Source organism: Rhinichthys klamathensis, unplaced genomic scaffold, assembly GCF_029890125.1.
Source record: "Rhinichthys klamathensis goyatoka isolate OS25496 unplaced genomic scaffold, OSU_Roscu_1.1 h1tg000529l_1, whole genome shotgun sequence".
Taxonomy (NCBI): Eukaryota; Metazoa; Chordata; class Actinopteri; order Cypriniformes; family Leuciscidae; genus Rhinichthys; species Rhinichthys klamathensis.
The window spans coordinates 188,738-215,372 of NW_026607005.1; the positions used below are offsets into that span (position 1 = coordinate 188,738).

General features: G+C 36.5%; 1 protein-coding gene across 1 annotated transcript in view; it reads left to right on the forward strand.

The window, feature by feature from the left end:
* pdss2 (prenyl (decaprenyl) diphosphate synthase, subunit 2) overlaps positions 1–23,660 on the forward strand; it is a 36,342-nt gene extending 12,682 nt beyond the window's left edge. Inside the window, exons 2-8 of the mRNA XM_056238656.1 lie at positions 4,648–4,782; positions 10,985–11,183; positions 17,742–17,816; positions 19,174–19,335; positions 19,482–19,610; positions 20,547–20,582; positions 23,221–23,660. Of these exons, the coding sequence (XP_056094631.1) occupies positions 4,648–4,782; positions 10,985–11,183; positions 17,742–17,816; positions 19,174–19,335; positions 19,482–19,610; positions 20,547–20,582; positions 23,221–23,376 (892 nt within the window). The 3' untranslated portion in view covers positions 23,377–23,660. The remainder of the gene's footprint in view (positions 1–4,647; positions 4,783–10,984; positions 11,184–17,741; positions 17,817–19,173; positions 19,336–19,481; positions 19,611–20,546; positions 20,583–23,220) is intronic.
* The last annotated feature ends 2,975 nt before the right edge of the window (positions 23,661–26,635 follow it).

The following is a 26,635-nucleotide window of genomic DNA, read 5'->3' on the forward strand; positions in this document are numbered from 1 at the left end:
AAACAAACTAATTAAATGTTATGAGAAAAAAAGGTCTGAAAATTTTTAGAATATAAAGAAAAATATTATGAATTCTCGATTTGTGATGCGGCAGCGAGCTATAACGCACATATGTGCTCTTTTTATGTTTATTAGAGGTTGAAATCAAATCAAATACTGCCAAAACACCCATACTATTTCTGAATAGGATGTATACTTAATAAATTGTATGAAATTATGGAAAGACATGGTTCAGATCACTCAAAACATATGAAAATGGAGACACCCTTATATGGTCAGTAAGGAAGCTGGCTGTCCATCTAGTGAAAAAGTTTGGTACTACGCCCAAATAAAATCTTACTGAAAGCTCATTTTTTGAGATATCAACCTAAAATTTGGAACACAACTTGTTTAGATTTTTGGCTTTAATTTTCTAGCAGTTTTAGAGTAAAATATATTTTATAATATATATATTTTATATAAAATATAAATAATTATATTTTTACATTCTATATTTTCATAAACTCAAACTTATATAACTTTTTTTCTGTTTCACTTTCATAATTTATTTCACTTCTACAATAATCTGGCAAATGTCTTCTTAAAAACAAGACCAACCATATGTCTATATTCCAAAGCATTCTTGAATTACAACCATTTTACAACCACAAGTTTTTTTTTATTATTGCTAGTACTGTGTCCTCACACGAGGACATCATATGGTAAATCATAGACCCACTGTCCTCACATGAGGACATACTTTTCTGCAAAAACTACTTCCTGTACAAAAACAAATTTTAGTTATTATATTTATTAGGTCCTACTTATCCCAAATAGCTAGAACAATTATAAAATACACACCAGGCAAACTCTCGGGTCTCAGAAGGTTAATAAAATACAAAAACGCCAAAAATAAATATTTAAAAAATATCTATATATAAATACACTTATGGTATATTGCTTGTATGTTTCGAAGACACTCGTAATGAATTTGTAATGTACTTGTTACACAAATAAAGAACACTTTAATATCACTAATCAAGCATGTAATTTAATTAGTCCCTACACAGGCATACTTAAAGTATACTAAGTATACTTGAAGTTGTTCCAATTTAGCTAGTACACTAAATACACTTAAAGTTATGCTTTATTACAATTTAATTACATCTAAAATATACTTAGTACAAAATTAGGCTAGTTGTTTCAAAATAGCACACTTCAAGTTAACTAATCATTAACACACTTGAAGTATACTAAATTAGTCTGGCTGCAAGTATATTTAGCATATTTTTTCACTAGGGTTTAAACGATGTTCTATCGATAATAGGGGGTCCAAAGTCTGGCAAGAAAATATTCCTCACACCATTACAACACCAGCAGCAGCCTGAACCGATGATACAAGGCAGGATGGATCATCGCTCTTATGTTGTTTACGCCTAATTCTGACCCTACCATCTGAATGTTGCAGCAGAAATCGAGACTCGAGACCAGGCAACGTTTTTCCAATCTTCTATTGTCCAATTTTGGTGAGCCCGTGTGAATTGTATGCTCCGTTTCCTGCTCTCAGCTGACAGGAGTGTCACCCGGTGTGTCTTCTGCTGCTGTAGCCCGTCTGCTTCAAGGTTCGACATGTTGTACATTCAGAGATGCTCTTCTGCAGATCTTGGTTGTAACAAGTGGTTATTTGAGTTACTGTTGCCTTTCTTTCAGCTCAAACCTGTCTGGCCATTCTCCTCTGGCATCAGAGATTCATATTTTTGTTTTTAATTTATTAACTTTTTTTATTTCACAATTGGTGAGTTCGTAATATGATAGTATTGCAGGATGCTCTTACAATTTATTTTGTAGAATATACAAAGAACTTTTTATATTATGGATAGATTACGTGTCTCTGCTGTTTCTGACAACTTTCCTTTTAAAAAGGATTGGGATTTTAAAAAGTTGTGACGTGAGTGTTGGTTGAAATGGAAAGATTTATTAAACAAGTGTCTATAAAATTATCAAAATGCAGAATCTTTGTCTCAGAGGAAAGAGGCCTTTTGTGCTGCTGTGACATTAGGAGGCAATTCTAAGAAAGTTATTTGTATTATGTATATTTTAAACAGATAATAGAGCCGAGTAAAGGGTCGGTGGGGTTGGACGCCTTTGCACAGAACCAGCCTCTAACTGTCATACAGATGCAAATTAATCATGATGTTGAAAGGCAGGCCAGCTCATAACAGTGATGACCTCTGCCTTCAAGACCCCCTTGTGGAACTGTGATTAACAAGCCTGAGAGTGTCTTTGTGTGTCTATTTCCTCCATAGAGAGAGAGAGAGACAGTGAAAGAGAGAGATGGGGGGTGAAAAGAGGGCGAGACTGTATTGGAACGACATGCTGGCTCGTTAGTTTGGCACTGTGCATTTAATTTAAACACAATTAGGATACGGTGAGGCGGCCCGACGTCACACACTTGATCACACACTCGCATACTTGAAACTTATATTTTCATAATGCTCCCAGATGACAGAATTAGTCCCATTCACACAGAACACATTTTTACATTCCACACAGCACTGCTTTTCTGTTAGTCTCTAAATGTATGTTTCACTGTTGCACTTGCGTCAGAGGTGTGATACAGCGTTCTAAAAAGGTTCAAGTTCAACTTTTCAAAAAATGTCTGTAGACCTTGCGGTTTTCCCTTCCAGGCTACTCTTCATCTCGCTTTTTTTTAAACACAAAAATGGATTCTGTGCGAATGGCCCTATATTAAACAATCCCCCCCCCCCCCTTTTTTTGTTTGTTTTACATTTTATGAAGAAAATTTAAGTGGTTTATGGTTCTTGCATGTGAAAAAGTCACCATCATAATGCTAGGGTGTATAATGTGATTACTAAGGTGTTCATTAGGCCTGTGTTTTTAGAGCCTATTTACACCTGGTCACTTCATGCGTTTTCTCTAATCGGATAGCTATCCAATCGTGAATAGACCAGGTGTACATGCACTTCGAAACGCGTTTGAGACAGATTTAAATCCGATCACTCAAACCACTTTGGGAGATGGTCTGAGACGCATTCCAGACTGGACAATTGTCAACTTTACTCCTCCCAAAATGTTAAAAAATAAACGTGTGAGAGTGTGTTATAGGCTATGACATGTTATTATTGCATAATTTGACGGAGCTACTACTATACCCTCAAATAGCGTGTTATTTGAGGGGACCGACATTTGTAGTGGTGTATATACGAATAACGAGTGTACAACCGATGTACGCTCAACGGCTGTTCGAATTCGTTCACTCCTTTTCATTCACTCCTTCAAGTGAACAGTATTAGTGGACTAACGTAGGGAATAATGAGGGTTAAGGGGGCGATTTCGGATATCTTCAGCAAGCCGACATGCAAACTGCCGCAAATGAAACAAAGTCGCTGACGCTCAAAACACAATCATCTTCATTAAAAATAGTGAGACTATGCTTTTCCATTGCTTTTCTATGTAAACATGCACAAGACGCTTTGCGTTACTGTTTATAACCTTATATTAATTGGTCCAAGTCAATCCAGTTTTAGGTGATTTATGGTTAACACAGTTATACTGAATTGACTTTCATGGCCAAATTTTGATGGAATTTGGTTAACCCTTTTATATTTACTTTAGCCACTGTCACTATGGTTACAGGTGATATTTACGGCTATGATGAGAATAGAAATGGGGATTCACTTTATTGACTCCTTGACACAGACAGTATTCAAGCTGTTCCTGGCTGCTGACTGTTACAGGATATTTTGAGAGTCACACCTGCTAGTAAATACGGTTGTCAATTCCAAAACACTGTGAATATACCGTGTAAGTCTATTTAATTTATGTCTATTTTTAACTCTCTCTCTATATTTTTTTTAATCTTTCAACGGGTTTAAAGACAGTTCCAGACCCATGTTGACCTCAGAAGAAATTTCAAGTTTTCTTGAATTTTTAGACGGCTGTAGATATTTGATAAGATATATATGGCATAGTTTGAAAAATAATTTCTTTTTTCTTTATTGTGGCTGTTCCTATATGCCTTGAGGGCAAGTACAGTCTCATTTCAGTGATTCAGTGTGTCCCATCAGGAGTGAGCAGAACACTGCTTTAGAGCAGATCCTGGAGAACTCTGCAATCTTGGCTGCTTATGACTCTTTAATAAGTTGATGAATCACATTTCTGCTCTTCATAGCACTATTAGTTCTCATTCTGAAGGGTTTGATGGGTGCCACAGCATTCAGCACAGAGTTAGCCTGCAATATGAAGTTGTCTTGGAACACTTTGGAAAACAAAAAGGAAGCAGTTGTTTTGTTCTTTAAAAAAAAACTAATCACAAGAATAAATAACATTTTTAAAATATATTGAAATAGAAAACAGTTATTTAAAATTGTAATATTTCGCAATATTACTGTTTTTCACTGTATTTTTGATTAAATAAATGCAGACTTGGCGAGCAGAAGAGACTTAAAAAAAATCTTACCAACCCTAATTTTTTTAAAGGTATTGTATTTATTACATTTTTATTATCAATTGCATAAATGTTACGTTTTTGAGTTTCTTTTTAAATGATCAGTGGGTTTCTGCTTGGGATTTGTAAAAACATCTATTTTTTCTGTTATGTGAAATGTAATATTGTGTTTTGTTTTTTGTTGTTGTTTTTATACATAGAGGGTTTGTGTTCGACAGCCGGAATAATCTACAGATGCGAGGTCTTGTGGTGCTGCTAATGTCCAAAGCAGCCGGTCCAAGTCCCAGTACCAGCGACCCGATTCATGACAGTATGATCAGCGGCATCTACCCCAGGTAAAGAGATGCCTTTCTCTCTCAGGGCCATGGGGATCCTAACTGCTTCTAGCTTTGGCCATTAGTGAGAAATGATTGCTACCATACACAGCCTCAGAGAAAGTGAGAGAGGGAAGAAGACCAGGCAGAAAGATGTGTGATAGACAAGAGAAAAGTATATGCAGTTTGTTATGTATGGACATTTCTAGTTTTCAAGTTCATAGACTTGGTCACCATTTTTAACCCTAATAAACCTGCTGTATCATATCTATAGATACATTCGTTTCTAAGTCCTATAAACCTGTCGCACACAATTTTAAGATATTTCTAAAAATGTTCACCTTCAGATCGGGGTTTGTCTTTTCCCTGTGAAATCTTGATTTGTATAAAGTAAATGTAAGAATAACTTTTATATTGTTAGTAATACTTTAAGATGAAAATTTACTGGACTTAAAGCAACTTGGGTTTACTTGATTATCCAAACATATTTTTTTTGTGAAAAATCATGTTAATATAATGTATCAAATATGATAAAACAGGCTTTTGAAGAACATTTAAGTTGTACATCTTTGTCATCATTGTATTGCATTGCATTACATGCTTTGTAATTTTACATGCCCCACCCCGTAAAACTACAGAGCTTTGATCATAAAACTAAGAACTGAAATATTATCTCTTACAAAGGCATATTATTGGAAGAGACAGAGCGACAACTGATATTTATATGCATTTGATGTAAGTAGTCTGCTATACTGTTACACACATCTCATTGATTCACATTACAAGCTATTCGAATTTCATCTTTCTTTTTGGCCCTGTAAATAACAACATCTGCATCAAATAGCATATTTTCACTTAGTTTGGGTCTCTGGATAAACTTGAGGTATTTTTTCCTCCATATTCTCACTATATCATACTGTATGAGCCATATAAAGCCAGATGTTATAAAGCATAAAACAAATGAAAGAGTTTCAATTACTTTTATTTCATATATCAGTCTTTGTCTGGTGTTGTGACAACTGCAAGTATTCCATGCAGTCTTTCAAGGTCAAGAAAGGTCATAGTTATTACAAAGGTATTGGAAAATGTTGTTTAAGCAATCAAAAAAGATGTAGTTACCACCTCTGCGTTTCTGTGGAGAAGACTTTGCAGTCTCTGGAATAAATCTAACACACTTGTGGGTATTATATTTCAGCAGACACTGTTTGTTAAAGTTGTCTTCAACTCTTTAAATAAAGTTTGCCTGCTGAAATCCACACCCTTATGAAGGATCTTCAAGCTGCAATGCACTGGTTGTGGTTTTAGTTCTAGCTCTATTTTAATATAGACGATTTAATATTGTATGTCAATTATTTAGTTTTACAGACCGCTGTCTACAGTAGTTTTAGATGTACTATAGCATGTCAGTTTTAGGAGTATAGCATGTCACACCGCAGGACATGTCAACTTCCCAAAAGTATTTGATGTCAGTGTATAAGTGGCCGCTTGTGTGTGTTCGTTGGTGCGAAAGGTGGAGAGAGATTAATAATAATTTTAAAAAATCACAACGTATGCTTGACTGGTATCTGGGCATCAGGTTTAGAGAAGTTTTTCATTTGGACACCTAGAACGCTACAGGCTCCTGAAGATTTAATTTCCGAGATGATTAGGTTTAGATTTCACCTGAGGCCAATTAGAAATGTAGCCGGTTTTTCTTTCCAGAAGTGAAAAAAGACGACTTGTTTTGTTTTAAAAATATTGCATTGAATTCTGAGAGAATAAGGTTTATTGGAAAATGGTAACCACCATGTTGCTGCATGTGCGTGTGTAATAGACAGATCATCGGAAACAGGATATGAAGGCGTGCAGGGTAAATTATGTCCAGTTAAGGACACGAAATGAACACACATGCAGCACACACACTCGTGCAGCCACTTCCATCGCTGCGCCTCTGAAGGACTCTTGCTCTAAACAGGCTGGTGTGTGTGTGCGGGTCCTTTGGCTGCAGTGCCAGGGAGTTACCAGAAACGGCTGTTGTACTTGGCAGCATGTGTGTATGTGTATGTGTGTGTAAGCTGTCTGAATGAACTCTTTCTCTCTCACCGAGCGGGGAAAGAGAGCGTCAAAGCAAGTGAGAGGAGGGACCGGCACTAATCTCTACACTCCTATATATTTTCCCCCTCGTTCTCTTGTTTCTACAACCCCACGTTTTCCTCCAAACAGGAAGTGACCTCATACAGTAGTTCCACAGCTGGGATGTGGGTGCCATGGAAACAAGATGGTGATGTAGTTGCCCTGAGACTTGTAATACTCATGACTGACCCATTGTGTGTGTGTGTGTGTGTGTGTGTGTGTGTGTGTGTGTGTGTGTGTGTGTGTGTGTGTGTGTGTGTGTGTGTGTGTGTGTGTGTGTGTGTGTGTGTGTGTGTGTGTGTCAAAAAAAGGGTGAGGTGACCGTTGGTGAAACCCACAAATGCACAAATTTAAAGAGAAAGTTCACCCAACAAAAATTATCTGTATGACTTAATTCTTCCGTTGAATGCAAGAAGGGAATTTTTTTTTGAACAATATCCTGAAAAAACCCCCACCATAAAAGTATAATTTTGTGACTAATAGACCAAAATCATAGAGAGAAGAGAGAAGTAGTTCTGATTTGTTCATGAATCAGACATTCTTTTGAATCTGTTCTTTAAATGAATCAGCTGATCTGTTTCACAATGAATAATTCTGAATGACTGACCTGTTCAACTCTATGAATCCGTGATTCTGTTAACAGTTAACTAGAGGGGGCTTTAAATATGATGTACATGTCATCTGGACCACTTTTTTCATACCTTTATGGACCAGAAAAATTCTCCTTTTGTGTTCAGCAGAAAAATAGAAGTCACATGGTTTGAAACAACATGAGGGTGAGTAAAGAATAAACATGTCTGCGATAGTTACTTACCTCTTTCTCACATACATGTTCTAGAGCCTTTTCTCTCTCCCTTTCTGTTTTGTTCTCTTTCTTTGTCAGTCGTCTCTCTTTCCTTTCAACTTCCCCCCTTCTCTCCCTCCTCCGATGACACCTTTCGCTCTCTCGTTCCTTGTTAGAGGTGTGTTTGATGGTGGTGATGGATGAATTGCTGTGCTGCTCTCCTCCTCCTTGACATGCAGCATTTGTAAAATGTCCCTTCGAGTCACTTTCTCTCACACACACAGTGTTGTGTGGTTGTGTGTGCATGTCAGGTGGATGGTAAGTGTGTGTTCTCTTTTGACAGAAATGCTCATGGTTAGTGGGTGTGTTTGATCGCATACGTGCACAAGTGCATTTCGCAGAGAGAGAGACATCTGTTTGAATAATTGCGTGACATTTCTTTTAAAGGTATGTTGTGGAACACGTGTGACATTCAGCAGACTTTGGCTTTAAGCATTGGAAAATAAGCATTGAAGTCACTAAATGTTTGTTGGTTAAGGTTTCTTTTTTTTTTTTTTATCATTAGACATTATGGCATCCTGTCTTTTTCTTTAGGTGGTGCTGACATTTGCGAAACATTTGGTTTTCCATTGACATATTTGAATGCATATTTTGGGATTCCACATAAAAATGGAAAGGATGGAAAGACCAAGATATAAATGAAATTTCCAAAACATGATGATCTTTGAAAGGATCATGTGACTCTGAAGACTGGAGTAATGATGCTGAAAATTCAGCTTTGCCATCACAGGAATAAATTACATTTTTAAATGCATTCAAATAGAAAATGGTTCTTTTAAATTGTAATAATATTTCAAAATATTTCTGTTTTTACTGTATTGTTGATCAATTAAATCTTTCAAAAACTAAAAAAAAAAAAATTCTTACCAAACTTACCTGTGTAATTTATACTCATATTTAATTAATACATACTGTATATCACATACACATGCTGAATAGAGCAGGCTAAACTGTCTTAAGTCTTATTTAGTGCTTTGTGTGTGTGTTGAGTCAAGAGGTGAACTCGTTTCGTAAGTTTGCAATCTTTCATGATCTTTCATTAAAACATCACCTGCTGAGATACTGTGTGACAGGTTTAGTGCTGCTTTTGGTCAGCTGACACCCTGACCTCTAAGGTGATGTGCTGTGAGCTTGCAGGCACACGCTTGACTGTGCTTCAGGGTTAAATTGGCAGAGAAAATGGAGCAAGCTGAGAAAGGGGGCGTGTCAGGGGGCGGAACCCCTCTGCGCCATGGCATCGGTTGCTATGCAACTGAGTTCTGAGGCTATTTATACTCCCTGTGCTGCTCCTCCCACTGATTTCAAAAAAACATAGACGGCATAGCTGCAGATTTGGGGGAAAATTTGATTTTGATTCAAATCCGTCTGTCTGCACACAAAACACTACAGCCAGTCCAAGGATGAAGGAGACAAAGACTATATATATATATAAAAATCATTCCAGGACAGAAAACTGTTCATTCAAAAATGCTGTTTACAAATAGCATCACTATTACTAATGAGTATCAAATCAGAAACTCAATACTGGCAGCCACAGGGGACTGATAAGGACACACACACACACACACACACACACACACACACACACACACACGCATACACCTTGGCTACATCCACACTGCAGCTGAATGTAGCCCAAATCATCAACTTTTTTTTAAGGTATTAGCATGAATTTTTAAATGTGGCATTAAAAGAATCAAACTTGGCATGTTAATCTGAATTAAATAAATGGAGTCAATCATTATGAACCTGATGTCCCGTGGAGGCTGCGGTGAAATTACACATCAATTAAGAACAGGGGCAAGGAGGCGGAAAAAGGCTGAAATTGTATTATTGGCATTCTGTGGACTCATTGTCTTCCACCCTAATAGAAATTAGGCATGCCAATGATTGTGAATTATTATGGATGATAACACCCACATTAATTCAGACTGTTCACAGTATTTTTTTTATTTTTTTTTATTCTTAATTTTTTATTTAATATTTTTTTTGCATTTGTATTATTATTTTATTTTTACAGTGACATATCAGAATTAAAATGTCCCATTCAATGAGTTTTGGGCTGTTTGCATTATAATTTTAATTCTTTTTTTTTTTTTTAAGTGTTGTTTTATTTTTTATTTTAATTAGTTAAATAATGATTTTGGTCTTTTCACACTATATTTAATTTTTTATTATTATTATTTAGTGCAAATTTTTAATTCGTTCTTTTTTTATTTAGTCTTAATTGTTCATTTAATGCAATTTTGTAATTTTAATTAAAATATCACATTTATTAAATGTTGGCCTGTTCACAGTGTCAGACCCCTGACTTTTTCGAGATCTGAGATCACAAAGATTATCTAGAAAACATCTTCTCTACACATTTTACTTCCATAATCACATGCATTCCTGTGGTAAACAGGATATTAATTGAGAAAAGTGTAGGGTTAATGGTATGAATCAGAATTGAATAGGTTTTCAAATAGTGGACACTTCACCTAGATAAAAAGGACAAGTAAACTCTACAACTCTTGACCTGAGATATTGGAAGCATACAATTACACTTCTGTAAAGTATGTTTGAGTTTCCCCAGTCATTCTTATCCATTGTAAATCACATCAACATCAGTATTTACTCAGCACATGCGCCCGTGTCAGCTGAAGTGAATCTGACCAGGATCAGCGGATTTGTGAACGAGAGCTCTGCACAATAGGGATGATTGAGCTCAGGAGATGGTCCATTAATGAACAGCATTTAATGACAACAAGAATTATTGCAGAGCATTGTAATTACCCAAGCACTAGCATGCGTGTGTGTGTGTGTGAGCAGGAAAGGCCACAGCGCTCCTCTCGTACTGCCAAACTGAAGAGAATCCCTTCATCAAAGACGCTTTTTCTTCATTCTCTCAGCCTCTTTTCTTCCCCTGTCTCCCGCTCTGAAGGAGGGGTAAGTGGTCATCAGTGCTAACGTCTCTCTCTTGTGTCTGGAAGGTGGTTATCGCTGAGACCTCAATGGTTCAAGCTGATTATGGTCCTGAACCCAAATCAACATTTGATTATAATGTCCGTGTGATGGCGTTGGCTCGTCTGATAATCAGTGGCAGTTGGTAGTTTGTGAAGTGCATTATGGTCACCAGGACACTTCACACTCTCTCTGGGTTATTTGTTCTGCAGAAGAACATTTGGGCTAAAATCACTTCCTTTCTATGTAAAGTGTGCTATAGAATCTGGACTGTTTATAGATCTAATCTCCTCTTTAATATTTCTCTTTCTCTCTCTTTGTCAGTCAGCGGAACTTGGCTGAGATCACGGAGCTGATTCACACGGCCTTCCTGGTGCATCGTGGGATTGTTAATCTGAAGGAGTGGACTAACTCGGATGGCCCCCTCAAAGACATGCAGTTTGGGAACAAGATGGCCGTTCTGAGCGGTGATTTCCTGTTGGCGAACGCATGCACTGGATTGGCCCAGCTCAATGACACCAAGGTACTAAATACGTTCTGTAAATGGTCCACTCCAGGTTTTTTTCCATTGCTTACACCATAATCAGTAATGAAAGAAAGCCTGCTTCAAGTTTGCTCCACCGTAAAAAAAGAAAAGAAAAGTGCACAAGTAAGCAGTACAAACACATTTTCTTAGCAATCTACACTACCATTAAAAAGTTTGGGGTCAGTAAGATGTTTTTTTTTTTTTTTAAATAAAGTAATACTTTTATTCAGCAAGGATGCATTTAATCGAACAAAAATGTTTTGTATTTAAAATTAATACTGTTCTTTTGAACCAAGTTATTTCGAATCCTGAAAAAATGATCATGATTTCTAAGAACCAGCACAATTGCTTTCAAATTTAATAATAAACATAAGTGTTTCTGGAGCAGCAAATCAGCATATTAGAATGATTTCTGAAGGATCATGTGACACTGAAGACGGAGGAGTAATGATGCTGAAAATTCAGCTTTGACATCACATCAATAAATTACATTTTAAAATATATTAAGATAGAAATAATTCTAAATTGTAATAATATTTCACTGTTTTAAATTCAAATCAAATAAATGCAGCCTTGGTGAGCATAAGAGACTGGTTTCAAAATCATTTAAAAAATCTTACCGGCCCCAAGCTTTTGAATAGCATTGTAGATGAGGACAAAAGCATAGATTTCAATTTTTTTTTTTAACAATATAAAAATAGTTATAAAAACTACAGACTTACCACTAACCCTGAAACAGGATTAAATATAAATGTATCACTATTAAGATTTTTCCAACGAAGAACCTCCTTGACATCCCCAAATAGAGGTTTTGTCAGATTTGACTTACTTCTGGTGTTTTTCTACCAAAAATAAACGGTCACATCTCTTCATGCCGGAGGTGTAAGCTTCTCTTTTTCATCACATTTGTGTTTTTATGCAAAGCACTGAAAAATAATAATAAAATAGAATCATTTCACCGGCTTCTGACTTCAGTTCTCAAAGACTTTGTTCGCCAGGCTGTATGCTGTCCTCTCTTGCTAATTTCCATACACTTGCATATTCTCCCACATTCTCTTGCACTCTATGTGTGTGCGTGAGTGTGTGTGTGAGCATACGTCTCCTACACCCCTCATTAAGTGTCAGTGTTCTCCTCCAGCTCTAATTAGAGTCGCAGTCAAAGCACCGTCTAACTGCACGCGGCCAGCAGCCAGTGCCACTGCCTCTCTCCACTAAGGGTTACAGCGTCTCACTAGAACATCTTTCTGAATATCATACAGCATTATGAATGGCCCGTTCAGATGGTAGAATACATCAGGACATTTTAGAGCGCTGTTTCCCAACTTATTTTGTCTTTTGGACCCTATTGATATGGCTCAAATAACCTGAAGTGTGTTACTTCTAACGCTCCATTCTAGCGGCTCAAACTGAAATGAACCCTCATAAGTTACTGACTTAAAATGCTCAACATAGGCAACAACTCCGTGCGTTATACAAATGATCTGTATCTGAAGCACACGGGAGCCTCGACTCAATTATTTCAATAGTGTAATAATATTAGCATGTTGTTATGCTAACACCACATTACTCCAATAAGTTTAAAAATACATAGCATGCAAAATATTGAGTACATACTATCAGTTTTTTAATTAGTTTTGAACTACATTTTTTTATGATTGGATGGTTTTGAATGTAAAATAGCGAAAGTTTGGGGTCTGTAAGATTTTATGTATTTGAAAGAAGTCTCTTATGCTCACCAAGGCTGCATTTATTTGATCAAAAAATACAACTAAAACTGGAATATTGTTACAATTTAAAATAACTTTCTATTTGAATACATTTTAAAATGTAATTTATGTAAATGAATTTTCAGCATCATTACTTCAGTGTCACATGATCCTTCAGAAATCATTATAATATGGTAATTTAGTGCTCAGGTAACATTTCTTATTATTATCAATGTTCAAAACAGTCGTGCTGCTTTATATTTTTGTGGAAACTGTGATACATTTTTATTTTTCAAACAGACAGTTCAAAAGAACATCATTTATTTGAAACAAATTTTTTTTTATAAAAACAATTATGTAAAAGTCTGATCAATTTAATGCATCAAAAAAGACCTACTGACCCCAAACTTTTGAACGGAAGTGTGTTTATAATCAGTATTCTCTCATATTGTTTGGCATATTGTTGGCAAATGATTTTTTTTTATTATTTTTTTTATAGATATTTAACAACGCAAAAGCAAAAAAGTACCCAAGACCTGCTTAAGTACACGTAGCCCTGGTTGGGATTGACTGTTTTTCGAGGATATTGCTTGCCATATCATAATATTAACAGACTAAGTAAAAAGGGATTTGCACTTAGAAACCCTAACATTTCATCTCTCTCTGTCCCTCTAACACACACAGACACACTCAGATGCACTAAGCGGCAGAACGCTGACAGGATCTGTCACCAAGTGCAGCTCTAGAATGCAGCTCTCCCCGTGGAGGAAAACAAACTCTTTTCCTTCTGCGTAGCCTCAGACACACGCACGCACACTCAAACTCACTTTAATGTGTGCATGAGCGGACATGGAAATGACTGCAGGGGATTGAGGTGATCAGCAGATTGTGGTGACTAATATAAAGAACAGATTTTGTGTTTTTTCTCAAGAGGAGCTCAGCATTCAGACAGCCATACATCTTATAGTCAGGACTCACTGCTGGTTTTGTCTGCGTGTTTAATACACACTCTCTTCTGTAGGTAGATAATGTGGAGTAATACAGTGAGTTTAGGAGTTTGTATTGGCGTGTTCTATAGCACCTCCTGGTGGCCGAAATTGGAAATTCCTCACCTGTTTAGAGGTCAAGTGTGTTTTTTGATGCCTCAATACTAGTGTAAATATTTAAATCAGAGAATTAGGATTATAAAGTTAGAGAATTAGAATTAAAGATTTGTTTTCTTTTGTTTAATTTTGAATAAACATTTAATAAATTGTATGTGTTTTATGTTACTGCAGTCGGTGACGTTTTATAAAAACCCAGTTAAAAGTCCTTACTGATGTAAATGATTTTGTGACAGGTGTAGTTTTACAGACAGATGGCGACATGAAGTTTCAAAAGTTTTGGGTCAGTGAGATTTTTATTTATTTATTTTTTATTAAATGATAAAAAAGTGACAGTAAATGCATTTATAAAGTTATAAAAGAATTCTATTTCAAATAAATGCTGTTCTATTCATCAAAGAATCTTTAAAAAATGTTTTTTACACAACAATATTAAGCAGCATAACTAGTTTCAACATGTATAGCATTTATTATTATTATCATCAATAAAACAAGAAGTAAAAATAGCAGTTATTTTAAGTTTACTGTATTTTTGATCAAATAAAATGTAGCCTTGATGAGCATAAGAGACTTCTTCCAAAAACATTAAAATATCTTACTAACCCCAAACTTTTAAACAGTACTCTATATACACTAATATGCAAAAACAGCTCAATCTTATTGTCACAAGAACAAAATGTGTCTTTTGAATTATTAAAAAAAAAAGAGCAAAATGTTGTTTCATCATCAGTAAGAAATATATATGCCAAATTTCTCCCTGCACTCGCCATTGGCAGCTGTGGACAGAAGGTCATTTTGAGCCCTCGTTTTTAGTGAACACACACACACACACACACACACACAGAGAGAGAGAGAGAGAAGAGAGTGTGAGTAAAATCCTTTTTTGTGTGTGAAACTGAACCTGTTGTGCAGCGAACCGTGATTAAAGCCACACACGCTCTGTTCTGACTCACTGAAGTAGTGACTGACTGACAGGATGACCAGCCAATCAGAGATCAGACTCTTTAGCTGCAGGTTTAACTTCCATAGATGTAATGTATTAAATATATTTTAAGTGTTTCACTTAGTCCCTTGATGTAACTGACAGTCAACCAGCTAGAACCATCCGAACGCATCACCCTGTTCAAACTGCCGTCTATGTAAATGAGGGCGAGGCCCTATTGCATTAGCGGTTCAGTTAGCGTGAGAGCATTAGCGGTGGAAATCAGACGTTCTCTCTCCAAGTCCACACAGCAAAGCGTTTTTTCCTCCTGATTGATCTGTATTATGTATCGTGGCCTTGAGTGGGATCCTGACTTAGTAGACTGTGTGTGTGTGTGTGTGTGTAAGTGAGAGAGAGTGGGATTCTGGCTCGACACTAGTATAAACGGTAAAGGGATCCGCGAGCGGCTGTCTCCTCTTTCTTCTCCTCACAGACCTGTCGGCGAAACACGACTCCGGCTGGATTTGGGAATGAGACGAGACGGAGGGAGGGCAGCTTATCTGATACTTTCCAAAAAAAGCCCCCCACCCCCCACTTCTCACACACACACACACAAACTCACACGAAAGACAGACGTACACAAACACACAGTTCAAACACACATTTATTCTCGTGTACACACACACACATGCTTTAATTTCTCCGTGTGGAGTGTGTGAAGCCGCACATCTGGCTGCGCTATAGGGGCTCTCTGTCTTCTCTGGGCTCTGTGTAGAGGAGTCAAGTTCCTCACTGTTTCCTCAAAGATCTGGTTACTCAGAGGGCAGAGAGAGAGAGAGAGAAGGAAAGAGTGAGAAAAACAAAGTTTGAGAGAGAAAGTTTGGGGAATGGAGAAGAGTAACATAATATTGAATTTAAGGAATAGCCGAGGAATAGCAGTGTCTGGATGGAAGGCCTCTGCTATTCTAGTTCCCTGGAGATTCTGCCTGTGGTCTTATGATTCAACAGGCAGGTCTTTCGGGAAAAGAGGAAAAAGAATGATGGAGGGTGAAAATAAGGTGGAGAATGTAGCCAGAGAATGTCTAATTGAAGAGAATTGGCACTGGCTGGTTACTTCCGGTTACTGGACTGGCTGCAGTAACACGTCTCTTTCCATGCGGGGGCGCTCGCAGGCGAGTGCAGAATGAATGGGAGTCTATGGGGTTTCACCCCCAGAAATCCACTTTTCTCAGGATGTAATTTTTTGTCAAGTAATTTGAAAGTTGCATTCAAAAGGGAGGGCTATGATAATACACTCAGCTGAAAATTGCATTTGTAAGTTCACTTATCTGTTCTAAAAATCCATTAAAAAATGTGATGACGTCACACAATAGCAGAATGCTAGCGTGTTCCGGCCAACAACGGCCTAACCTGTAAGAAATCGAAAGGACAAAAGTACTCGTTCATTCGACTTTTGGCCTATAATCTATATTGAACTTGCGGAATCAACAATAAAATATATGTTGATTCAACGACAAGCAGGAGAAAGAGATACATTTAGCCGTTTAGCTCCATAGACTCCCATTCATTCTGCACTCGCCCGCGATCACCTCCAGTGGAATTCTAATGGAACTGCAACCAAGATGATACACAATGGGGCTAATAGGAAGTGCCAAGGCTCTCCGTTAGACGGGCTCTGATGTAGCCTAGGGCGACCATGTATTTATTATGTCTATGAGGGCGACGGATGGAAGGAAGGGATAGCAAACCATGTGATTAGATGAAAGATGGAGCTGTCAGTTACTGTTGTGGAGTAGCTGTGTAACGGAGTAGCGCCCCCCTCAGGAGCACTGTAGGCACTGCACGATTCGATAATAGTTTTTTAAATTCAGACAATTTTTATTCAACCTCATGACAACTTATTGTCTTCTGTGGAAGACAAAAGAAGAAATTCTGAAGTATTTTACTAGCTCTTTTCAATTACAATCAATGGGGAAGGATGCTTACAAAGATGCAAAGCATGATTCAAAGCAGTTCAGTTTTAAATTCATATAACTAAAATTTCATCTAGTCATTTATAACAAAAATTGTATCTAATCATTGAAAAAAAATATAGCTAATTTATTAACTCTATTAACATCTAAATATGGATAGATAAAATGTTGATTTATTTTATATTATTCTTATTTTTCATATTATTGTGTGTGTGTTTGTGCAAAATATTTGCATATTTGTTTGGACGATTTATCCTTTTGCTAATTGCAGTAGTCCTATTCGGAACCGTGCTATTTAAGAGATTTAGAACGGGTTTTTTTTTTTTGCTTTGTCTGAATTAAAATTCATCCATTAGGATTCATTTTCTTATTCTTTAGATGTGTTTTTGCATTTGTTTAGAATTTCGTGACGAGGGATTTTTATGTGTGTATTCTGCATCATGCATATTTTTTGCAGTTCAAGAGAACAGCCCAATCAACACTGAAATATCAGATGATTTGCAGTAGGTGTTGAGTGTTTTTGTGCTGTGAGCAGTTTGGTGCTTGTGTCTTTTTAAAGAGTGAAAAACTGAATCAATAAGCTAGTGCAGATGTCAGAGTCCTCATTAAGCTCTGTATCCTCTGGACATTGCACTGTTTTGACTGGCCATCTGTTTAATAACTGAAGTGCTGGTTATTCTATCTGTCCCTCAGATGCTCTTTTAGACTGAGTGGACTGGAAAAAAAGTCTTCCCATATTCCCAAACAGCTCATGGCCTAATACATGCTAATTTCAGAACAGATGGGGCTGATATCAACACTGTTATTCTGAAAGTCTTCTTTTAAGTGTTGTGATGTTATGTTTGTTATAGGTGGTGGAGCTGATCTCCAGTGCTATCGGAGATGTGGTGCAAGGAATCTATCACGAGAGCTCCAGTTCTGCAGAGGTACGGCATTCAGCCCACTGCACTTACCACATATAGCCACCAGGGGCACAATATGGGACACTAACTATTTGTGTGATCTTTGTAACGACTGCTGAAAATTGACATACACAATTATTTTATATTGTACTAATATTTCAAATGATTACTGTTTTTAAAAAAAAATCATATTAATGCAACCGTGGTGAGCATAAAAGACTTAATTCAAAAGCATTAAAAAATCTTACGAACCCCCAAACTTTTCAACAGTAATGTGCCTGTTTATGAAACAGTGTGTTTTATTATATTCCGGCTGTGTTGCCTATTATGTAAAACCACTCAAAGCTTCTGTGGTTTATTGCTTTAATATACATGTGCTTTCTATGAGATGTAATATCTTTCATCGCTAAGCTTTGTTTTTCACATAAATGAATTATTAATGGAGTTACAGAGGAATCTTTTTAGTGTTTAATGTTTTATATTCAAAGCTTTCAAAACAGCTAACGACTGGACAAGCAAAACATCTCCAAACAGAGCGAAACACAGGCTGACTTAAAAGACTTAAAACATCTGCAAACCACTAGTAAATAATGAATGACAAAGTTTCCTGTGCGAGGCGAGAAAGAGGAAAAGTGATGGAGAGGACCGCGTTTATGTGAGAGAAACGCAACAAGGGAGGGAGAGAGAGATTCAAGTTTCTTTTACCCTTTTTAGAGGAGACGTTTCCGAGCAGATGTTTGCATCAACTTTCCTTCCTTCGGTTACCCCCCTCTCCCTCATACCATCAGGTTTTTTTTTTACTCTCTAATTTTTTGAAGTTGCATCCTTAAAGTTTCCTGCGACATTATGTTTGTTTGGGAATTGAAATTAATTTAATTAAAAGCTTCCTTTTGGTTGTGGTCTTCGAAGGCTTGTTTAATGATATATTCTAACTCTCCACATCCTCTCGACAAACAATACAGCTCAAAAGTTTGAGGTCGATAAGATTATTTAAAATATTTTTGAAAGAAGTCTCTTATGTTCACCTAGGCTTTTATCAAAAATAAAGACAATAATTTTGTGAAGAAGTATTACAATTTAAAAGAACAATTGTTTTCTATTTGAATGTTTTTCACAATGTAATTTATTCCTGTGATGCAAAGCTGAATTTTACTCCAGTCTTCAGTGTCACATGATCCTCAGAAATCATTCTAATATGCTGATTTGGTGTTCAAGAAACATTTATTATTATTATTATAATTATCAATGTTGAAATCAGTTGTGCTACTTAATGTTTTTATGGAAACCTTAATGCATTTTTGTTTTTTTCAAGATTCTTTGATAAAAAGAAAGTTCAAAAGCACAGCATTTATTTAAAATAGAGTTTTTCTGTATTCTGAAGGAGGGCAGTCTAACACTTGCTTCCTGGGAAGACCAGACATTCCTGTCCCATGGTGCTTTGCTTGCCAAGAGTTGTCAAGCTGCGATGAAGCTGGCCAGACACGGTACCGAGGCTCAGAATTTGGCTTTTCAGTACGGAAAACACCTCACTCTCGGACACAAGGTGTGTATGCACAGTCGCACAAGTGCATTGTGGGCACAAGCTGTTTCTCTATACCTCCTGTCTGCTTGTTTCATTCTCCTGTTTTCTCTTTAGACTGTACACACAGTGTTTCATAACAATCATGGATATATGTGTGTGTTTTGTAGCTAAACTCTGATCTACAGCCATTCGTGAAGAGCGAGTCAGAGCCAGCTGTGTTTAGTTTGGATTCGGCCCCTGTTGTCTTCCACAGACAGATCATAGGACCTGAGAGATGGCGGCACCAGCTAAAACAGGTACCAGACATCCACATCAAAATGGTAGAAGCCGGCACGCTAACACTGGTAGCAAAGCGAAAGCTGTGAAATGACATTGAAGCAAATGTGATACTACAAAGACTCAATGAAATAACATGCTGAAAACACTAATAGAAAATACAACATACATTACCGTTTCAAAAAATTTGGGTCAGTAAGTTTTTATTAATTTTTTTTTTTTTTAAGGAAATAAAGGACAAGTTAAATGGATCAACAGTTACAGTAAATGCATTTATAATGTTAAAAAAAATTAAGTTTTTAAATATATGCTGTTCTTTTGAACTTTCTATTTATCATATAATCCTGACTTTTTTTTTTTTATCACCGTTTCCACAAAAATTAAGCAGCTCTTTTCAACATTGATAGTACGGGTAATAAAAAATGTTTCTTTTTGAAACTAAGCATAATTAGAATGATTTCTGAAGAATCATGTGACACTGAAGACTGGAGTAATGATGCAAAAAATTCAGCTTTGCCATCACAGCAATACATTTGGTTTTAAATGTATTCAAATAGAAAGCAGTTATTTTAAATTGTAATAATATTTCACAATATTACTGTTTTTACTGTATTTTTGACCAAATAAATGCAGCCTTGGTGCACATAAGTGACCTTACTGACACAAACTTTTGAATGGTAACAGTTCATGGAGTGTATTCACGTTACATTGGTGGAAAAAGTCATGTGAGTCGAGATGTCATTTATTGAGCTATGTGATGTCTAAATGCAGCTAGCAGACAGTCGAGCCAATTTTACTGGAGTATAATTCATATTGTAGGCAGTATTTGTCATTAATAGAAGTGATTCAAGATTAAGATTTTAGCCTGTAGACTGGTGGCAAACACCATTACGGTTCATATTTCATTGTGTCAGCATGACGTTCTCTGGATTCACATTTTTCTCTCTTTATTTCAGGCCCAGAATATGGCTAGACAGATTGATTACACAGAGGTGAGCAAATCCTATTTTTTGATAAAGGAAGAGAGGGAAAACAAAGTAACGGCAGCCTCATTCTAGTGTCTTCTTATTCAGAGAACTTGTGTTCATGGGTTTTACTGTATAAACCACTAAATCATTTGATTATTTTCATTCAGCCAATGAAATGAATAAGTGAGATTGTCTATCGAATTCAAGAGAAATCAATCCTCCTGGTCAAACCACTAATCAATGAATCCAACCACAATACTTCTGATGAAACATTCATACAGATATGATACAGATCGATTTCCCAGGAGTCAGTCATGGAATCATTCCCAGGCTCACAGCATGTGTCAATGTTTACAAACAAACAAAAAGATAAGTTAATTAATATCCAGTTAATAAAAATGAACCAAAAAGTTGTTCATGTTTATTTAATTATACATTTTTTTAAGATAGTGAAACCTGAAATGACCTATTATTGTGACAACCAATGGTTCCCATGAGGAAAAGAGATTGATAAACATACTAAATAATATCTTGATGAAAGCCTAAGATGCAAAAGAAAAAAGAAAGATTTAGATTTCGGATTGGGGGGTTGCAAACAAACATCATTAGCACAGCATACAAATAATAGTCAATGTAAACGCTGCACCAGGATATCAAATCAAGTTAAAAAATGTAATCAAATATTTAAATTGGAGGGTAAAAGTTTAAGAATCGGTCATTGAAAGTGCATGTTGATCGACCGATGCTGTGAATATTGGTGGTTACGGTCCTGAGTGAGCTGATAGGAAGTGTTTGTTCTCTGTAACTGATAGCAAGTTCAGAAATTTGATTTCCAAAGTCAGAAGGAGAAGCCGGACAGAAAGAATGAAGGGGAGAAAGACAGAGGCAGAGATGAGGTGGGGAGGGGGCAGGAAGAGGAGGAGGAGGAGGGCACAAGCAGCTCGGGTCGCCGTAGAAACACGATATTAGGAGATAGAGTGGCAGGTTTATTTGTAGAGGAGACAGAGAGACGGTTTGACAGCAACATCACACGAGATTCTCCTTCAACAGGACACAGACAGACACATCACACCCACACACACACATCACATATCTCTGTTATCAGCACATAAATGCCACATTAATCTCTCCAGTATTCACTCTCTGATTATTATTTTTTTTGGTGTAAAAGTGTGTCTTGGGTGGGTCATGACTCATGAGGTCTGTCAAACTGAAAATATGAAAGCTTTTTAGTACATTAGTCAAAGAAACTGTAGCCATACAAACAACAGTGAGAAATCGGTCAGCAGTTGATGTCATCATCTGTCTCTCTCTCGCTCACATTGGTGAAAGCAGGTCTCTTCTGCTGTTTTTAACTCTAGGCCCCCAAGGGCTTCTTAGCACAACACATCCCAGAATTCATTTGGTAAAATAGCCTCCAGCAAAACACGTTTATAGAGAACAGTGGAGGACTACAAGACCATTTGAGTGAGTGAGAGAGTGGAGTTATCTGGCTTTAAATGTAATTATTGTTTATATATATATATATATATATATTTTTTTTTATTATATATATATATTATTTAATATACACTTCTGTTCAAAAGTTTGGGGTCAGTAAGTTTTAATTCAACAAAGATGCATTAAATTGATCAAAATTGACAGTAAGGACTACTTACATTAGTAAGGTACATTTCTACAAAGATTCAAACAGAACTGTTGTAATAAGTGATAAATTACTGATTTTACCGATTTTTGGTCAAATAAATAAAGCCTTGGTGAGCAGAAGGGACTTTTGTAATGTTTCAAAAACATTAAATATCTTAGACCTCAAACTTTTGACCAGTAGTGTATTATTTGTACTGTATTATATTTGTTAACATTAGTTTATGCATTAGGGAACTAACAATGAACAAATAAATATACTTTTGCTCAGTTAATCTATGTTCTGGAAAAAAAGAAGAAGATTTTTGCTGCTTGTTCAAATTGCCTAATGAAAAGCAGCATAATTGCTATACATTTGTTCCTAACTTAATTTGATTGTGTTCAATCCACTTAAATAAATGTCAAATTGAAGTTTACTTAATCCGTTTGGGTGCTTGTTAGTTCCCAGCATGCTTTGCATATGGCAATATGCATATGCATATCAAGAGAGAGTAAATGTTGTAATTAAATGTTATTTTATGTTTTTGCATTTAAGATGCTAAAGTGTGCTATTGCTAGCTACAAGTTTGTTAACTAGCTAGGACAGTCTTACAATTCAGTTGTGTGACAGTAAAATATATGAAGATGAATGAATAGATGAAATTGAATGCCTGAACCATGTCAAGGGGCCATTGATTCATGTGGGACAGATGTACAAGATACAATCAGTGTATATACGACATTAATGTTAATTCATACAATTTGACATTTTTACAATTTGAAAATTTAACCAAGATTAATAAAAGTATTGTTCATTGTTAGTTCATGATACCAAACACATTGTTTACAAATTGACCCTTATTATAAAGTGTAACTATCATTTGTTTTGCAAGTAAATCCCGTTAATCTGTAGAAATTGTCATGATTTGAATTCCTTGCCTTTAAATTCAGTTCTAAAGAATATTACTTCTACTGTTTCAGTTTCATTTGTTTGATGGAATGATATTTAAATTTCTCCTCATTCTTGCGTGTTTTGCAGCTCCGGGGCCTGATAAAGATGGAAAGAGGCGTGAGCCAGGCGCTTGACCTGTGCAGTTACCATGGCAACAAGGCCTTAGAGGCCATGAAGTGCTTCCCACCCTCAGAGGCTCGGTCGGCGCTGGAAAACATGGCCTGTGCGGTCACCAAGTTCTAAAGATGGTTTCAATCTGGATGCATATATGAAACCAATTCAGTTTGATGCTCTTGATTATTGTCGAAACATGAGCCCACCTGGAGTTTTCACTTTTTGGTGCTTTTCAAAGACTTTCTTTGGAATGTTTGCGGTTCTGACCTGCTCCACAGATGATGATGATGATGTTTATGTAGTAATGACGAGTGTTGATTACTGGACTCATACACACTCTATGCATTTGGTCGCCAAATCAGCTTTATCTTTTAAAATAAAATGAGATGTCTTTTTGAAGAAAAAAAAATCAATATGTATTGTCTCTCTTTATTCTAAAATTTCTGATTTCCTGTGATATTTACCGGAGGTCAATATTTCTATACAGCACGTTAAAAAAGATAAACAAACATCATTAATATATGACTGTAAGATATGATCATAGAGAAACTTATTAGTATGATAGGGGGTGGCATTAACCAAAATGTTGGTCCGAAAACCGATGACTGTGTGTGTGTGTGTGTGTTGTGGGTGCCCGGGGTGCTCCAGCAGCAGTGTTGGCAGTAATAATTAATGAGGTGAGTGTGTGACCTGAGTGAATGGGCAGGAAATGCTGCAGTATTGATCAGCTCAGCGAGAGGGCTGGCGCCAGCTTGGGCAGCCTGCGGTTTCCCGGGTGACCACGGGGGGGACGACTAGAGTGTGAAGTGTGGCGTAGGGGAGTGACGGTCACTGCCGGCAGCCGCTGGACCACACACACACACTTGAAGGACAGAGAGGGAAGAGAATAACATATATGCAGAAACATCAGCAGAGTTCCTTCCATGTCTCTCTCTGGCCTCAGATTTGTTGGCAGGATAGTACACTAAGTTTGCTCGGTAGGAGAGGGACAGCCCTCTGGTCATACATGAAAAATTCATTTTGGCCTCAAGCAGACCTGAGAAAACACACAGTGAAAAACTGAAGAGAACAAGGACAGAAATAAAGAACAAGCAACCCTTCCTGACACAACAACACCACCACCATGTCAGAGGCAAACTCTTGTGCTGTCTCGTCCTGATCAGAGTTCGTTCAGACTTTATTATTAGAATTACTGTGTAAAACTAACAAAGTGTCGAAGAGTGATATGAAAAGTCATGAAAGGTCTTTTAGTCTTTATTGCAAGGGAATTGTAGGTTTTGGGCCTCATTGAGATTGTACCAATCACATTTTAATCATGTTGAAGTTTGCTTCATTTAATCAGTCATGGTTCATGGCTAACGCTTAACAGATTGGAAGAAATCAATGAATTATTGAATTTTCTGCCAATTTTCGTAAGTTGATTATTCATGGCAGAAACAACATAAGACAACACTGCATGCCAGATCTTCAGTTGTGATAATCGAGCTCTGGCTAATTTCTTTAAATGAGTTTTTTAATTTGCGGATTTGATAAAAAGATGGGTAACACTTTATAAGGTCACATTTGTTAACATAAGTCAATGCATTAACTAACGAGAACTAACAATGAGCAATCTATTTTTACAGCATTAATTAACCTTTGTTAATAAAAAGAAATTCAAGTTAGTTCGAACTAATGTTGACAGATAGAACTTTTGATCTTAAAATATATTACTAAATGTTGAGATTAACGTAGCTAAGATTAATAAATACTGAAGTATTGTTCATCGTCAGTTCATGTTAACTACTGTAGAACGACACATGTTAACAAATGAAACTTTATTGTAAAGTGTTACCAATATCTGGATTAAGTTGTCTAATATTACTGCATGTTCATTGGAAAGGGCAGATATACAGTATATCGATACTCAAAATCATGATCAGCAATGCAGCGATTGGCTGGTGTCAGCAACGTAATGACATCATATAATAAAAAAAAAGGAAACAGCCAAGCAGGCGAAATGACATAAAATATCTAATACATAAATGGTTAAAAGTGGGTGGGAAACCAAGCCCAAAGTTGCTTATAATAAGTAGACTTGGCAACACTGCTGTGCTTGCTTTGTAAAACTGATAGACACTTCCCAGATTCCTCAGGTGGTGGTTGTTTTTTAAGCTGAAGTGAAATTTCTGCTCCACTAGCAGGGTTGCCAGATCTGAAAGAAAGAAACAAAACCAGAAAAACCCTGATACAAAACTAGCACAAATACCACAACTCAAAATATCTCAATCCCATAGCTAAAATACATTTAAAATACAGTCACTGTTGTGTATTACAAACAAGTTTTAAACTCAAATCACTATAAAGTAATATATAAACAGTCTGTCATCTTACCTTAAGATTTTTATAGTTTTAAGATCTTCTTGTTCTTGGTCATTTTCATAGATTTCTGCACACTGGCTCCTTCAATCATTAATTTATATTTATATTCAATTCATTGGTTTATCAGTCAAATAAAGTATTTCAGTCAAATACAATTTATAACATATGTTAAACCTTTAACCCACAGGGGAAAAAACAAATCGCTGCAACAGTTTCAGAAGTAGCCCAATTCCGCAGGAAAAAACGATAGTCCCACCCCAAATCTCACGTCATTGGTTCAGCTGTTACTGGTCAGAATGCTCAATTGATTGGTTTCTTTATTCTAGTTTTTATTTTATTTAGTTCAGCATTTATTTGTTTATTTAGGGTTAATCCTAATTTTTGTACGGGCAATCACCACTTCACATAATTTTTTTATTTTTAGAAAATGTACAACCAGTTGGTATTTTGGACATTTATTTTCTTAAAAACAAACAAAAAAACCTGTGTGTGTGTGTGTTATGGGGTCAGATGGCGGCCTAACGAAAGTCAGACATACACACAGACTTACAGTGTGAATTTATGGCCGTCAGTATAAGCATCCTGGTAACCTGATACTGTCTCTGTTTTTGCGCATGGAAATGATTTTTGTGGTTTGGCGATTCGTGGCAATCCGAGCCCCTGATGACATGGTGGCTGGATTTGCACAGGTATAGCAAGCGAGAGAGAGAGTGTAGGATACTAGCTCAACTTCAGTAAAGCTCAAATCTATTACGACTCATTTATTCTATACAGACAGGTGACTCTCCGCCTCCTTTATGTGTTTGGATCAGAGATGAGGAGCCTGGTCTGAGATCATTAGATTTGATTTTCGTATATTGAAACTAAATTTTTAATGTGACACGTGTTTTAGGTCTTATAAATGAATAAGAAGAGCGATCCATTTTATAAGTAAAACTGTTGCATGTGACTCTTGCATTTTGTGTGCTTATTAGACTTTACCTTTAAACCAGTCTGCTTTAGGAATATATGATAGATGTCTAGTGCT